This window comes from Perognathus longimembris, chromosome 23 (assembly GCF_023159225.1).
Source record: "Perognathus longimembris pacificus isolate PPM17 chromosome 23, ASM2315922v1, whole genome shotgun sequence".
NCBI classification, from domain to species: Eukaryota; Metazoa; Chordata; class Mammalia; order Rodentia; family Heteromyidae; genus Perognathus; species Perognathus longimembris.
In genome coordinates, this window is record NC_063183.1 from 19653852 (window position 1) to 19670773 (window position 16922).

Sequence of the window (16922 nt, forward strand, 5' to 3'; positions counted from 1 at the left end):
ATATCCCTTACTACAGACTGGCAATTTTCACTTATATATACTTGTCCTCTACAGCCTGGCAATTTTCACTTACCTGTCCTGGAAAGTATTTATCTAATACATATTATTCTATTGTTTTGAATTATGTGCAAAGGTTTTGTCTAAAGCTATTCTATAATCTCTCATTTAATGTGCTGACAAACTAAAATGTTGCCTTTTTAAGATTCTATTTATTATTTCACTTTGTTATACAAAAAGAACAACGTGTAATGACTACATATTCAATGTATATTATGTAAACATTGAAACTATGTAACTTGAAGGTAATGGTGGGAGGGGAAAAATGGGAAGAACAATGGAAGGGATGGTATTGGTCTATATGCATTATACTTATAAGCTGACTTGTAGAAACCTCTTTGTACAACTACCTAATTAAAAGAATACAATTAGATAATGTATGAAAACCATATAGCATATGAAGTGACCAGTAACTGAATTGTAAACAGTGATAACAGATTATTTCCTCAATCCTTTAGTCTCTAAATTCAATCTATTTTGCTCAGGTTAAAGGTCTAGTCTGGTACCACTATAGAAGTTGTGTTACTCTTTCATGTTCTAGATCTCCCAATTAGACAAGATTATTAAGACAAGATTATTCTCTCAGCCCAACACACACGCAAACATAAAAAACGTAGAAGCCAGATACTTAAGGTCAGAATTAATGTCCTTATTGTATTGTATTGGATTTATACAAGTTAATAAAACATCTTAATCGGTAAGAAGGCAAAAGTTAATTCATTTATTATGATATACAAATAGATGGGAAAGCTTAAGCTCCACTGATAGTAAGAAATGTGAAGTTAAGATAATAGCATCCTTCTCTTTCCCCACTTTGTGAAACAGTTTTAAGTGTTTATTTTAAATGTTTTTATAATGCTGCTGTTTGCAGTAATAAAATTTGTATTTAAAAAGATTTGATTGTGTGTCTCCCCTTCCAGTTTTTAAAATCTTTTATTAATACCCTCTAGTGATTTATTCCATGTAAGTATTGTAGCTATCATTATTTAAGACTGTGTATGTTGTTTTCAGAGTTGAGCAGTTTAGAGAATTATAAGACAGAAAAAAACCCTGTGTAAACTAGAAAATAGTTTGACTTTTTAAAATGTATTTTTCAATTTTAATAGGTTTGTAGAATGGCTTCTGATTACTCAAGAACATGTGCTAGTCCAGATAGCATTCAGACTGGTGATGCCCCCATTGTCTCTGAAACTTGTGAAGTTTATGTTTGGGGGAGCAATAGCAGCCATCAATTGGTAGAAGGCACACAGGAGAAAATACTACAGCCCAAACTGGCTCCCAGTTTCTCTGATGCTCAGACTGTAAGTTCTGTTATATAACTTTTACATTGGTAGATATGGGGGTATATATTAAGACTTATGTGCTTTGAATTATACCAAGAGTATTTTTTAAATGAATACTAATTCTTGGTTGGTTGTTTCTGTTCTGTGTTATTTCTATACTACACTGTATCAGTTTTCTTTTAATAGAACAATGAAGTTTCAGTCTTTCATAGACTATGACAGCATTCCCAAGTTCAGAAATTCATTTGGGAGCTGTATTTTTTTTTTTTTTTTGGCCAGTCCTGGCTTGAACTCAGAGCCTGAGCACTGTCCCTGGCTTTTTTTTTTTTCCCCATGAGGTTTGAACTCAGGGCCTGGGTGCTGCCCCTGAGCTCTTCTATTCAAGGCTAGCACTCTACCACAGCACCACTTCTGGCTTTTTTCTATATATATGGTGCTGAGGAATTGAACCCAGGACTTCATGTATAGGAGGCAAGCACTCTACCACTAGGCCATATTCCCAGCCTGGAAGCTGGATTTTTAAAAGACCTGATGAATAGCTTTTACTACTAATATTCAACACAAAGGACAAATAAAACTAAGAAGTGGATGTTTCTATTTCCCAGCCTGGCATCTCATTTTCTTTTTGTGATGGTTTAAAAAATTCGTAGCCCTGGCTACAACGGTCTATTTATTATTATTTTCATTACATTGTATCTTTTTTCCAAATGGGCATTGATATGTTTTGTGTGGTTCTTGACATATGGACCCTAAGGAATTTTCCAGACCTATTTTTTTTTCAATTATAAGAGGAAGCTAAAACATTGTGCTTCATTGTTTAGTTCAGTTGTGACCTGATAGACAACCAGGAAACATAATATATATGATTTCCTTTGAGATTGATGAATAGACTTAAGTATGATTCTTTGGTTCTCACATTTTATATTTCTGATTCTGTTTGTAGATTGAAGCTGGGCAATACTGCACTTTTGTCATTTCTACAGATGGTTCTGTCAGAGCTTGTGGTAAAGGCAGCTATGGGAGACTGGGCCTTGGAGACTCCAATAATCAGTCTACTTTAAAAAAGTTGACGTTTGAACCTCACAGGTCCATTAAAAAGGTTTCGTCCTCTAAAGGATCTGATGGTCACACTTTAGCATTTACAACAGAAGGAGAAGTCTTCAGTTGGGGAGATGGTGACTATGGGAAACTGGGGCATGGAAATAGTTCAACACAGAAATACCCCAAACTTATTCAGGGTCCTCTGCAAGGAAAGGTAAGTGCTTTCTTTTTGGGCTTAAAGATAATTTAGATTTAAATTGACAGTATCTTTCAGATTTTGATGCATACTTTGGTTTATCTCTCTCCCTCTATCCTTTGGTTTATCTTTTTTATATCTACTTTACAAAATACGTTTACATACATAGTTCAATTAAAAATTTTTGTCAAGGTGATGTACAGAGGGGTTACAGTTACATAATAAGGTAGTGAGTACATTTCTTGTCATATTTGTTACACCCTCCCTCATTTTTCTTTCCCTTCCCTAGCTCAGATAAACATATATACAATATCCAGTGTACCACATACTGTTCAATTTTAATTCTTTACATGTTTATTTTATTTTTGAAGAAGAGTCCTTCTATATTGGTCAAACTAGTGAGCTCGAGATCCTTCTGACTCAGCCTCCTGAGTAGCTGAGAGTACAGGCACATGCCATTGTGCCCAGCTCAGTTTTCGTTCTTACATTCTTACTCTTATCTTAAATTCTTTTTTTTTTTTTTGGCCAGTCCTGGACTTTGAACTCAGGGCGTGAGCACTGTCCCTGGCTTCCTTTTGCTCAAGCCTAGCACTCTGCCACTTGAGCCACAGCGCCACTTCTGGCCATTTTCTATATATGTGGTTCTGGGGAATCAAACCCAGGGCTTCATGTATACGAGCTCTCTTGCCAGTAGGCCATATTCCCAGCCCAAATTCTTATTTTTATAAAGTAATTTTATCCATTTTACAATTAAGTGACACTCATTCACTCAAAATTTTTTAGCATCTTCCAAGTATTAGACAATGCTTTAGACATTAAAAATGTTTTAGGTTTAATCTTTAGGATAGAGGTAAGTAATAATCATAGAATACTAAGAAAAAAAATGAGTAATAGAGACAAACTTGGATAGGGTGATATTAGGTAATGAGATCAGAGGATCCTTTTATAGGAGATGGTATTTTAATAGACCTTAGAGGTGAGACACTTAGAGTGGTTAATTGCTGAGAGTCTCACTTAAATAATTGGTGCCATTAAACAGTAAACCTTGATATCCTTCCTTTATTTCTATTTCATTTTTTTAAAGAGATCAACTTATGTGAGTTTCTCCACTTTAATATTACCATCTTTTTGGGCTGGGAATATGGCTTAGTGGTAAAGTGCTCACTTCGTATACATGAAGCCCTGGGTTTGATTCCTTAGCGCCACATATATAGAAAAAGCCGGAAGTGGTGCTATGGCTCAAGTGGTAGAGTGCTAGCCTTGAGCAAAAAGAAGCAAGGGACAGTGCTCAAGTCCTGAGTTCAAGCCCTAGGACTGGCAAAAAAAAAACCTCCCCAAAACAAATATTACCATCTTTTCATGAATATTGTCATACATGAGAATCTTTATAAAAAAAACTCAGAATTTAAATTTCACGCATCAGAATACAAGTGGTACATTTTTTTCTTTATGAGAGTATTTTTCTGATAGGATTGACTGTCAAATGAATTTTACTCTGTTATAACTTGTAGTATTTTAATCATGCCAACTCCAGAGCAATGGGCCTTGGATCATTCTACTTGAATATCAGAGGACACTTGATTAGATGTTGCCAATATGATTGGAGTGGTAATACATGTCTATAATCTCAGCACTTGGGAAATAGAGGCAAAAGGTTTGTGAGTTAAAGGCCAGCCTGTACTACTAAGAGAGACCTTGTGTCAAATCTCTCCCCCCCAAAAATTGAATATGGAGTTCTAAAGAACTTCAGATAAATGCTAGTTGAAAATTTATGTTCTTTCTAATATATTATTTTCCTCCTAATCCTATTTCTTATATTCCTTTGAATGTCCCATTCCATTTTCATAATAGAATCATGACCAATTATATACAATGGGGTATGAACATCAAGAAGGATCAATGTCACACTTTTTAAAAAGCTGGTCCTAGGGCTTGAACTCTTGGCTTGGGTGCTATCCCTGAGTTCCTTTTCCTAGCACTCTACCACTTGAGCAACAGCTTCATTTCTGGCTTTTTGGTGGTTAATTGGGGATAAGGGTCTCATAGACTTTTCTGCATGAGCTGGCTTTGAATCACAGTCCTCAGATCTCAGCCTTCTGAATAGCTAGGATTATTTATAGGCATGAATCACTGAGATCCTGCTTAGTATCACACTTTTAAATGAACAATTTAGATAACATTTTAATGTTCTTAGCATAGTATTTAGCATGTATTAGGTGTCAGTATTTTTTATTGAGCCCCAGAATGTAATTATTCCTCCTCCTCCTCCTCCTCCTCCTCCTCCTCCTCCTCCTCCTCCTCCTCCTCCTCCTCCTCCTCCTCCTCCCTCCTCCCTCCTCCCTCCTCCCTCCTCCCTCCTCCCTCTCCTCCCTCTCCTCCCTCTCCTCCCTCTCTTCCCCCTCCTCCCTCTCCTCCCCTTCTTCCTCCCCCTCTTCCTCCCCATTTTTGCCAGTCCTGGGGTTTGAACCTCAGGGCCTGGGTATTGTCCCTGAGCTTCATTTGCTCAAGGCTAGCACTCTACTACTTGAGCCATGGCACCATTTCTAGCCTTTTCTGTTTATGTGGTACTGAGGATTCAACCAGGGCTTCATGCCTGCTAGGCAGGCACTCTACTACTAAGCCACATTCCCAGCCTCAGCCAAAATTTAATTTCTTAAGGTTGAATTCTCATTTTTGGAGATTAAAAATTATGGAGTTACTGGTGTAGATGTTTTTTCTCTCTGTACTTTTTAGTAGCCATTCTCCCTGGTTTTATCAGTTCGAATATATGATTGTTCTCCAGATTAAATTGCTATATATCCTTTGCCTTTGATTCTACTAATCAGTTGTATATCTGTTTGAGTCAGAGAAGTACTGTCCAGAGTTCAATAAACTCTATGCTGCTTACAATGCAAACCTTATTCTAAATATTTTGGTTTAGATCAGCCGGAACCAGATGTTTTGTGTTAACCTTATATTTAAAAAAAATTGTTATTGGGCTGGGAATATGGCCTAGTGGCAAGAGTGCTTGCCCGTACACATGAAGCCCTGGGTTCGATTCCTCAGCACCACATATATAGAAAACAGCCAGAAGTGGCTCAAATGGCAGAGTGCTAGCCGTGAGCAAAAAGAAGCCAGGGACAGTGCTCAGGCCCTGAGTTCAAGGCCCTGGACTGGCCAAAAAAAAAAAATTGTTATTGTTCCAATAGGGCTGTTGAGCTCTTTTCAACTGTTTTTAGTTAAGACTTAATTGGTGACATATTCCTTTAAGTGATAAGCAGTCCCCTGCTCAAAATTACTTTTGTATGAATTCAGAAAAATTATTCTCTTACTGAATTTACTTGACTGCTTAATTAGTCACTCTACATTGGCCTCTACATTTGTACATGGTGATTCCTACATGAGTTGTGAATAATTAATACCTCTGAAGTCTCTATACAGGACAAATAAGAGAGTGCATTTTAGCACCTGTGTGCTCATCTGATTCACTTGTGTACAATGCAGGTAGTTGTTTGTGTGTCGGCTGGATACAGACACAGTTCTGCTGTCACAGAGGATGGTGAATTATATACATGGGGTGAAGGAGACTTTGGAAGATTAGGTAAGGTGTTTTTTTTTTAACTTAAGTTATTCTCACAAAACAAAATGATTGTACTTATCTAGAACCAGTAAGAGTAGATGTAACAGGCCATTTACTTTTATGTTTCAAGTAAGTTAGTCAGATAGATAGATAGATCCATATAGTCTTATATAGATAGGACCTATATTCTGATGCTAATACTTAATATGAAATGAAATCTAGCAAGTATTTATCAGGTGCCTGTTGTGACCAGGCACAGTTTCAAGGATAAGAAAGATACTGTCATAATCCTAATGTATATATTGCACTGGATTGTGAAAACAAGTTGATATGAGCATGATTCAAGACAGAATAAAGTAAGAACTGTGACAGGAGCATAAATAGTCTATTTTTGGGCTCCCTAATATGCCTGGGTACCCTAGTTTGGGAACAGCTAAAGAGATGGGTTGCTTTGAAGGGTCAGAAATTATTCTATTTTGCATATTTAATGTCAGTAAGAAAATGACTTGTAACATTTATTCCACTTGTGAAATAATTGCCTCAAGAAAAAGAGTTAACTTTTTTTGCGTGTATTTGTGTGTATTTTATCCAAGGACATGGTGACAGTAATAGCCGGAACATTCCAACATTAGTAAAAGACATTAGCAATGTTGGAGAAGTTTCCTGTGGCAGTTCCCATACTATTGCTTTATCTAAAGATGGAAGAACTGTATGGTCTTTTGGAGGAGGAGACAATGGTATGTAAAGAAATTATTTATAGATTTGGGATTTTGCTTTTCTGCCTGAAATTTTTTTCTGAATAATTACTTATTTATTGTCAAAGTGATGTACAGAGGGGTTGTTATAGTTTCATATGTAAGGCAGTGGGTACATTTCTTGTACAATTTGTTATCTCCTCCCTCATTTCCCCCCTCTCCCTTGTGCTTGAATTAAATTTTTTTTTTTTTTTTTGGCCAGTCCTGGGCCTTGGACTCAGGGCCCGAGCACCGTCCCTGGCTTCTTCCCGCTCAAGGCTAGCACTCTGCCACTTGAGCCACAGCGCCGCTTCTGGCCGTTTTCTGTATATGTGGTGCTGGGGAATCGAACCTAGGGCCTCGTGTATCCAAGGCAGGCATCCTTGCCACTAGGCTATATCCCCAGCCCTAAAAAAAATTTTTATCTGCTTGAAAAATTTTAATTTATTTGTATTTTTAGCATATATCCCTAGTGTAGGAAAAATAAAAATGGAGATAAGCAGAAATAAATATTAAATCTGTACTCCTTCCAGTGTTGTTCTCACCATTCTTAACACTTTGGTAGATAGACCTCTAAATAAATATGAGTTGATAGAAATACTTAGGTGTATTTCTGCACAAATGTGTTCAAGATCAAAGTAGGCCTACATTATTTTATGATCTTCTGTTTTTAATCTAATATGAGTGTTTTTTTCAATACCAACAAGCATGACTATACCATTAATTCTCAAAAGCATTCTTTTATGATCAATTGCCAGTGGCTCGTGCTTGTAATCCTTGTTACTTAAGAAACTGAGATATGAGGATAGCGTTTCAAAGACAGCCCAACCAAGAAAGTCTGTGAGATTCTTATCTCCACTTAACTAACAGAAAGCTAGAAATGGAGCTTTATAGTTCAATGTGGTAGAGCTCTTGCCTTGAGCACAAAAGTCCAGGGATATTGCCTAGTCTTTGAGTTCAAGCCTCAGGAATGGGGCACACACAGAAAACTTCAAGTATTTTATGTATCTACAGCATACCCTTTTTTTCCTGAGATACTGGGGTTTCAATTCAAGACTTCAGGTTTCCTAGGTAGCTACTCTACCTCTTGATCTATGCCCCCAGCCCTGAAGTACAGTTTTAAAACTGGTGTCATTGTTGAGTATATAGATGGCTTCCAAAATTTTTAATTTTTTTCTTTATTAAAAACAACACTGCTGGGAGGTAATGGTGGCTCACACCTATAATCCTAGTTATTCAGGAGTTTCAGATCTGGAGGAGCCCAATTTGAAAGCAGCCTGGGCAGAAAACTCCACGAGTCTCTCTAGTTAACCAGAAAAAAAAAGTCAGAGTTGGAGGTGTGCCTCAAGTAATAGAGCACCAGCCATAAACAAGAAAGCCAAGTATATGCTATAGGACTGGGATGGCGGGGACATACCTACCCACCCACACAAACACAGAGTCTACCATTCCATCAATGCCATCTAAAAATCTCACCTTCCTTCCTTTTTTTCCTACCATATAAGGACATAAAGAGAAGGTAGTCATTTGTAAATTAGAAAAAGTAAAAAAAAAAAAAAAAAGAAACAAAACACTACAACTAATGACCAAATCTTTGTCCACTTTAACTATTCATGCCTGCTAGCAATGTAAATGCTTACTTGCTTGTATCACTTAACAATAAAAATTAAGTTTACAAAGGTGGGGTGGTGCATGCCTGTAAAATCCCAGGCCAATGGGAGGCTGAGATAGGAGAATCTTATTTTGAGGCCAGTCTGGACTATTTAGTGAGAGCCTATCTCAGTAAAACAAAAAACATAAAAGCAAAGCAACGCCATTAAGGAGGAGAAAGAAGAGGAAAATCTCTAAAAGATAATTAAAAAATACTCAACAGTGAAAATGGTATAGATTAATTTGTATTTCCTTGATTTTCAGTGAAGTTGGATTTATCTATTATGTGTTTGTTTTTCTTTTTAACGATTCTCCAGGTTTTCTATTTCATGAAATGCTGAATTTTTTTGTTTTTAAGAATTATGTGACTATTCTTGTCTAGAACCTGTGTATTAAGCCTATACATTTTAGTTTAGAAATATTATCACTAAGGAAAGAGAAAGGGGGCTGGGAATATGGCTTAGTAGCAAGAGTGCTTGTCTTGTATATATGAAGCCCTGGGTTCAATTCCCCAGCACCACATACACAGAAAACAGCCAGAAGCCAGAAGTGGTGCTGTGGCTCAAGTGGTAGAATGCTAGCCTTGAGCAAAAAGACGCCAGGGACAGTGCTCAGGCCCTGAATCCAAGCCCCAGGACTGGCAAAAAAAAAAAAGGAAAGAGAAAGGGAAATAATTTCTCATGTTTCTTCAAGGTGATTTTTAAATGTTTAAGATTAAGATAGGAAAGGTTGTCAGTTGGTTGTTGATCATTTGTTATTTACCACCTTTGCTGTCAGAAACTTATAGCTTTCTGTGTCTTTCAGATTAGTGATGTAAATATTTGTGCAGTTCAACTTCAGTGCTTATAAAAGAACAGAGAATCTTAATAGCAAGTAAATTGTTTAACTTGAATGTATTTGTTTTTATAGGCAAACTTGGCCATGGTGACACCAATAGAGTCTATAAACCTAAAGTTATAGAAGCTTTACAAGGAATGTTTATTAGAAAAGTTTGTGCTGGAAGCCAGTCTTCACTTGCTTTGACATCAACAGGACAGGTAGGACTAAGGGATGACGTGAAAGAGACTATTTTAGAAGACTAGGTAAATAAACAGTAATAATCCTATTTAAATTAAAAAAATATTTAAGAGCAAATATTTTTAGATAGCCTACTGAAATGAACTTCTTTTTGTTTGAAGATGAGTATTTGAAAAGAAGCCAGTTTTAACCTTTCTGATTCACATACATTTTCCCTTTAGCCCCCTGTTTGAAGCCAGCCAGGGCAGGAATATCCAGGAGACTCTTATTTTAATTAAGCAGCAAAAAAGTTGGAAGTGGAGTTTTGGCTGAAGTGGTAGAGCGCTAGCCTTGAGTAAAAAAGCTCAAGGACAGCACCCAAGCCCTGAGTTCAAGCCCCAGAACACATAAACACAAGACCTATCAAATGAAAAAAATCACTTAAGTTTGCTTATTTGATTTTGTTCATTTTGGGTTGCTAAATTTGAAGTCTCTCATATTTTCATATTTCTCTTTTTGTCATGCAACCTTTATTCCAACCATTTGAAATCTGAAATCAGTCAGTGGTTACCTTAGTATTAGTAAAAAATGAAGCTGTTCAAGAGGAACTGTGTAACACTCTTTCACATGGCCCTAGTTGTAAGTGATAATTTTTTTTTCTTTTTTTTGGCCAGTCCTGAGCCTTGGACTCAGGGCCTGAGCACTGACCCTGGCTTCTTCCCGCTCAAGGCTAGCACTCTGCCACTTGAGCCACAGCGCCGCTTCTGGCCGTTTTCTGTATATGTGGTGCTGGGGAATCGAACCTAGGGCCTCATGTATCCGAGGCAGGCACTCTTGCCACTAGGCTATATCCCCAGCCCTGTAAGTGATAATTAAAAATTAAAACAATGAGCTGGGCATGGTAGTTCATGCCTATTGTCTCTTATTATAGTTACTTATTCAGGCATAGATTGGGAAGATGGTTTGATGCCAGCCTTGGCAAAAAATTTATGAGACCCTATCTTCAGCCGGAAGTAGAGCTGTGGCTCAAGTGGCAGAGTGCTAGCCTTGAGCAAAAAGAAGCCAGGACAGTGCTCAGGCCCTGAGTCTAAGCATCAGGACTGGCAAAAAAAAAAAAAAGGATGGTGAAGATATTAAAGGGATGACACTGATCAAGATGTGTTTCGTACATAATCTGGTTTGTTAAATGGCAAAAAAAAAAAAATTCAGTACATAACCTAATAATTAAGGAAAGTGAGTAAAGGGTAGGTTTGGAAGGATGGGTGAGAATGTTAAGAGGGGTGTCATTGACCAAGACTCACTGTATTTATAAACTGCTTTGTTGAATGGCAACTCCTTTTAGAACTACTTAAAGCTAATAAAAGTGTTCAAAAAGAAAAAAAAGTAGCTTTAGCAGAATCACTCAGATTTTTTTATAGTCACTTTTTTTAGTCAGCCTGCTTGTTTACCTATACTGTGAATATTTAAAAATAGCACAGTAAGTCATTGTGACCACTTAAGAAATAATTGAAATAGTAAATGTTACTTTAATAGCAAAAAGTCTTAAAGTGTAATCTTGTTTGATAATCATATTTATTACTTGAATAATTTAAATTGACAACCAGATAGTCATAGGAGCTTATGTACAGTGTTTTTCTGTCTCTTCAGGTCTATGCTTGGGGATGTGGGGCTTGCCTAGGCTGTGGTTCTTCAGAAGCTACTGCTTTGAGGCCCAAGCTTATTGAAGAACTGGCGGCCACAAGAATAGTTGATATTTCTATTGGAGACAGTCACTGTTTGGCTCTTTCTCATGGTAAGTTACTGGCTTTTTTGTTGTTGTTGTTTTTAATTGTTTTGAGACAGTTTGGTATGTAGCCCAGGCTGTCTGAGAATTTGAAGTTCCTCTGGAGCATCATAAGCATACTAAGTCATTTGTTTTTAAAAGAATACATTAGCTTATTATTTTCGTAAATACATTACATTTAAACTTGACTTTTCTTTTGTACTTGATGTCTTATTTTTAGATAATGAAGTTTATGCCTGGGGCAATAACTCAATGGGGCAGTGTGGCCAAGGAAATTCCACAGGTCCTATTACTAAACCAAAGAAAGTGAGTGGCCTAGACGGCATAGCTATTCAGCAGATCTCAGCTGGAACGTCACATAGTCTGGCATGGACTGCTCTCCCTAGGGACCGGTAAGAGTGCTTATGTCTCAAAGTTCCTGTGTTTAATAGTGGTTAAAAATACCAGTAAGCTGAGTGCTGGTGGCTTAGGCCTGTAATTCTAGCTACTCAAGAGGCTGAGATCAGAGGATCAAAGTTTTCAGGAAAGTCCAAGAGACTCTTATTTCCAATTAACCACCACCAGAAAACCCAGAAGTGGTTCTGTGGTTCAAAGTGGTAGAGCACTAGCCTTGAGTGAAAGAGTTCAGGGATAGCGCCCAGCCCCTGAGTTCAAACCCGATGACTGACAAAAAACAAAAACCCAAACTAAACAACAAAAAAGCCCCATCTACTTAGATTCCTTTTCCTTTGAGTATTGAGATTTCAGTTGTTTTATAAGAAGTTATACCCCATGTTTGAGACATTTTCTTAACTTATCTTACAGACTTTTGAATTCCTTCTTTGTCTTTAAGATAATGATTTACAAAATTAAATGTTTGGCTATTGGGAGGAAATTAAATAATTAAAATGACAACTCTTCTTCATTATTTCAAGACAGTTGTTTAACTTTAATGCCTATTACCTGGTTGGTTTTTTGAAAGACAAATAAAAAACATTGGCAATAGTTTTAAATTAAGGAAGTTCTTTTTTTTTTTTTTTTGCAGAAATTAGCTTTTTCCTAAATTAATTAGGAGCATGATTTTTTTTTTTAAGCTAATTGTAAGGGATCGAATTTTCAGAATTGTTTAGTTTTTTCCCAGATATTTACCAATACACATGAGCTGATTTACAAGTTAGAATATATTACATGTACATTTTGATGTTATATCTGCATTTGATTCAAGTAGGATTTATTATAATACTTTAACTAAATTTATAGGTAATTATTACATGTAAACAAATCAAAACAAGTGGAATATAAATAATATGCTTTTTGGTATTAAATCTGCAACTTTCTGCTTCAGAGGTAGGTAGTTGTATCCCAAAGTACTATAATTATTCAGAAGAGGATTTGCAAGTTTTTCTTTAATAGGTTTTCAGCTATCATTCTACATTCTGTAGAGTCAGGCTAATTTCTTATTATGAAATACACATTTTATAGATGCTTGGAAACAGTTAATTAGAACTTGTGGCTCAGCCTTCCCTTTTCAGGTGAATGGGTCTCCAAACCTTCTAACCAGGTAATGATTGTGTTTTCTTCTTCTTCTTCTTCTTTTTTTTTGGCCAGTCCTGGGGCTTGAACTCAGGGCCTGAGCACTGTCCCTGGCTTCTTTTTGCTCAAGGCTAGCACTCTGCCACTTGAGCCACAGCGCCACTTCTGGCCATTTTCTGTATATGTGGTGCTGGGGAATCGAACCCAGGGCCTCATGTATATGAGGCAGGCACTCTTGCCACTAGGCCATATCCGCAGCCCGATTGTGTTTTCTTCTTAAAGATGGTAAATTCTTGGGTTGGAGTCATAGCTCAAGTGGTAGAGCACCAGTAGAGCAAGCAAGCTGAATCCCTGAGTTCAATTCCTGGTACTAGCACAACATACACACACACACACACACACACCTCGATTTTCCTCAGTTGCTAAAAGAAAGGGTGCACAACACACACACACACCTCGATTTTCCTCAGTTGCTAAAAGAAAGGGTGCAACAAACACACACACACACACACACACACACACACACACACACACACACACACACACACACACACACACACACACACACACACACACACACACACACACACACACACACACACACACACACACACACACCCCACCCACCCCACCCCCCTCTCGATTTTCCTCAGTTGCTAAAAGAAAGGGTTTTATCATCCTTATAACCAGGAAGTTTTCTGTGTGTCTTGTTCAAGCCTCTCAGCTTTTTGGTTTATATTTTTGGTTTTGATCATAGTAAGAATTTCATCTTCAGGCTTTTTCCTGGTTTTCTTGTGTATCCTTCTAGACAAGTTGTGGCATGGCACCGACCTTACTGTGTTGATCTTGAAGAGAGTACCTTCTCACATCTGCGTTCTTTTCTTGAGAGATACTGTGATAAGATAAACAGTGAGGTTCCCCCACTGCCTTTCCCTTCATCAAGGTATGTGTACACATGTATATGTGTGCTTATGTTAATTCCTGTTTTTGAAATTTGACTTACTATTTTTTCTTCTTGTTTTTCAATTATATGAAACTTTGAAGCTAGAAAAGAGATAAACTTATTATTCCTAATAACTTCTAGGTTCTTAAAAGTTTTCCATAATTATATAAATTATGTTTTAAAATTACTACCATTTATGACTCCTCAAAACTTTTGATGAGAAAAATATGTTCCCCTGACTGAATAGTGCATGCATTTTTATGTTCCAAAATATTCATAGCAGTTTATTTGGTTTTAAGGGAACACCACAATTTCCTCAAGCTATGTCTGAAACTGCTTTCAAATCACCTTGCTCTTGCCCTTGCGGGAGGAGTAGCTACCAGCATTCTTGGGAGGCAGGCTGGCCCACTACGGAATTTGCTCTTTAGGCTGATGGACTCAACTGTCCCAGATGAAATCCAAGAGGTAAGAAAATAGAACTTGTGAATCTATAACTCATGCTGTATCTTTTCTTGTACCTTTAAGCTACTTTCAAGGTTGGCTTAAGGACAAATAAGTGCCTAGAATAAAAAAGTGGCTCAATAGTGGCTCCTGATTGTAATCCTAGCAAATCCTAGATAGATTGGGGAATTGTGGTTTGAAGCTAGCCTTGGCAAAAAGAAGTTTGTGAGACTACATCTCAATCGATGTCTGGTTGTGGTGGCTCACCCCTGTTATCCCTATGAGGGAAGCACTGTGACTAGGCATAGTGACACACACCTGTTCTTAACATAGGAAAGCACAAGTCAAAGGATTGTGTCCCAAACTGGCCCATACATAAATTGATTTTTTTTTTTTTTTGGCCAGTCCTGGGCCTTGGACTCAGCGCCTGAGCACTGTCCCTGGCTTCCTTTTGCTCAAGGCTAGCACTCTGCCACTTGAGCCACAGCGCCACTTCTAGCCATTTTCTGTATATGTGGTGCTGGGGAATCGAACCCAGGGCCTCATGTATACGAGGCAAGCTCTCTTGCCACTAGGCCATATCCCCAGCCCGATAAATTGAGACCCTATTTTGAAAATAACTAAGTGGTAGAGTGCCTGCTTTGTAAGTAACTTCACTAAAAGATGATAATCTCTGACTAAATGGGACAGAAATGCTAGGTTGGTTCAACCATAAGCTTATGTTAAAAAAGGTATATACCAGGTACTGGTGGCCCAAGCCTATAATCCTAACTGTCCAGATTCAGAACCAGCCCGGCAGACAAATTTATGATACTTGAACCTCTAATTAACCAACAGAAAATCAGAACTGGAGGAGGTATGGCTCCAACGGTTGAGTACCAGCTGAGAGTGAAAAAGTTGAGTAAGAATGCAAGGCCCTGAGTTCAAGCCCCAGTACAAGCACATGCAAAAATGACACAGATCTCAAATCAGTTTCTACTAGTTTTTACTTTCCTTATGAAATGCCTTTCACAAGAGTGCTTACTTGCTCAGGGTCTTTTTTTTTTGCCCACTAGATAATAAACTAATTTCTGTTTTATTTATTTCTATATCACTTTTCAGTCCCCAAACAGTAAACTCACACTTAATATTTGTTGTGTGATGATTAATAACAGATTGTACTTTAGTCTTCTTAAAAACATTTAAACAAGGATTTACATACTTAAAATTTTTTTTGGCTTTTTCTTGCATGTCACCTTCTTTAGATTTCCATAATCCTAATAGTCAATGGGTTCATTTTCCATGTGTCTTTATTACAAATGTAATAACCAGATTAATCAATCCAGTTTTCTTTTTTAACTTTAGGTGGTAATTGAAACTCTGTCAGTGGGAGCAACCATGCTATTACCCCCATTACGAGAACGGATGGAATTACTTCATTCTCTTTTACCCCAAGGACCTGATAGATGGGAGAGCTTATCTAAAGGACAGGTAACCTTTGCTTGATATTTAAATAAACCAGTAATATCACCAGAAAATTGAGGAAAATAAGTATAATCAGCTGCCAATGTTATTATGAAGTTGGTCGTTTGATGAATGTTAATCATTTAGTGTTACATGTTAGAAGAATTCTTAGCTGTCTAGTGATCTTAGGTGAAGCAAATATAACATTAAATTATTTGAGGACAGTTATTAAAGTAATAACTAATTTCTCTACTATTGATTATGCTGTCAAACCAGAGATCCCTTTGTGCTGAGTTGAAATCAGGGGCATGTGCTTCTACTTTTGGTTCCATGCTCAGAACTTGGTCTGGAATGGTTTATTTAAAAAGTAAAAGATGACTGCTAAGATCTAGTATTTGAGGATATGAGTATGCCTATTCTTTTCATTTTTATTAAGTGTGTTTTGTTAAACCAAGTAGAAAAGTCCATTGTAGAGTTAAGCATTGAGGGGAAAAGTATTATTACAATATAATCCCCACAGATGCTTTCCAGGGATTATTTTGCATTAGTTTAGATTTCAAGTGATTTATTTTATACAACAGATTAAGTAGTTATTACTGGCAATTGTCTAGAATAATGTTTAGTATAATTTATTTGTTAGCATTTCCTATTCCTGTCTATTTTATTTTTCCTGCCAATCCTGGGGCTTGAACTCAGGGCCTGGGTGCTGTCTTTGAGCCTCTTTGTGCTCAAGGCTAGCACTCTACTACTTGAGCCACAGCGCCCCTTCTGGCATTTCCTTTATATGTGGTGCTGAGGAATCAAACCCAGGGCCTCATGTATATGAATGGAGCACTCTACCACTAAGCCACATTCCCAGCCCCTCCTGTCTACTTATAATACTCAACATCCCATTTTAGCTTATGCATTTTAGGGCATTATAATAAATGCATTTGAAGCTAATTATGTGTTCCTTTTTCATTGTAATTTAGAGAATGCAACTGGATATCATTCTGACGAGTTTGCAGGATCATACCCATGTGGCCTCCCTTCTTGGCTATAGTTCCCCTTCAGATGCCACAGACCTCTCTTCTGTTTGTACTAGCTATGGAAACCTTGCAGATCAGCCTTATGGTACTCAGAGCTGCCATCCAGACACTCACCTGGCAGAAATTTTGATGAAGACTCTCTTAAGAAATTTAGGATTTTATACAGTAAGTTGCTTATGCATTATAGCCAAAAAAAAAAAATTAAGGGATAGTCTGACATTTAAACACTTAACTACTATATGAGAGAAACATATCT

The 16922-nt window shown here is 37.3% G+C and overlaps 1 protein-coding gene across 7 annotated transcripts in view; it reads left to right on the forward strand.

Moving 5' to 3' along the window:
- Herc1 (HECT and RLD domain containing E3 ubiquitin protein ligase family member 1) overlaps window positions 1-16922 on the forward strand; it is a 179450-nt gene that overhangs the window by 42540 nt on the left and 119988 nt on the right. For all 7 annotated transcript variants that reach the window (XM_048332179.1, XM_048332182.1, XM_048332185.1 and 4 more), the window contains exons 4-14: window positions 1164-1358; window positions 2284-2595; window positions 6061-6157; window positions 6730-6873; window positions 9430-9557; window positions 11164-11308; window positions 11520-11691; window positions 13620-13754; window positions 14054-14219; window positions 15540-15665; window positions 16610-16831. In XM_048332179.1, coding sequence (XP_048188136.1) covers window positions 1164-1358; window positions 2284-2595; window positions 6061-6157; window positions 6730-6873; window positions 9430-9557; window positions 11164-11308; window positions 11520-11691; window positions 13620-13754; window positions 14054-14219; window positions 15540-15665; window positions 16610-16831 — 1842 coding nt within the window. The remainder of the gene's footprint in view (window positions 1-1163; window positions 1359-2283; window positions 2596-6060; window positions 6158-6729; window positions 6874-9429; window positions 9558-11163; window positions 11309-11519; window positions 11692-13619; window positions 13755-14053; window positions 14220-15539; window positions 15666-16609; window positions 16832-16922) is intronic.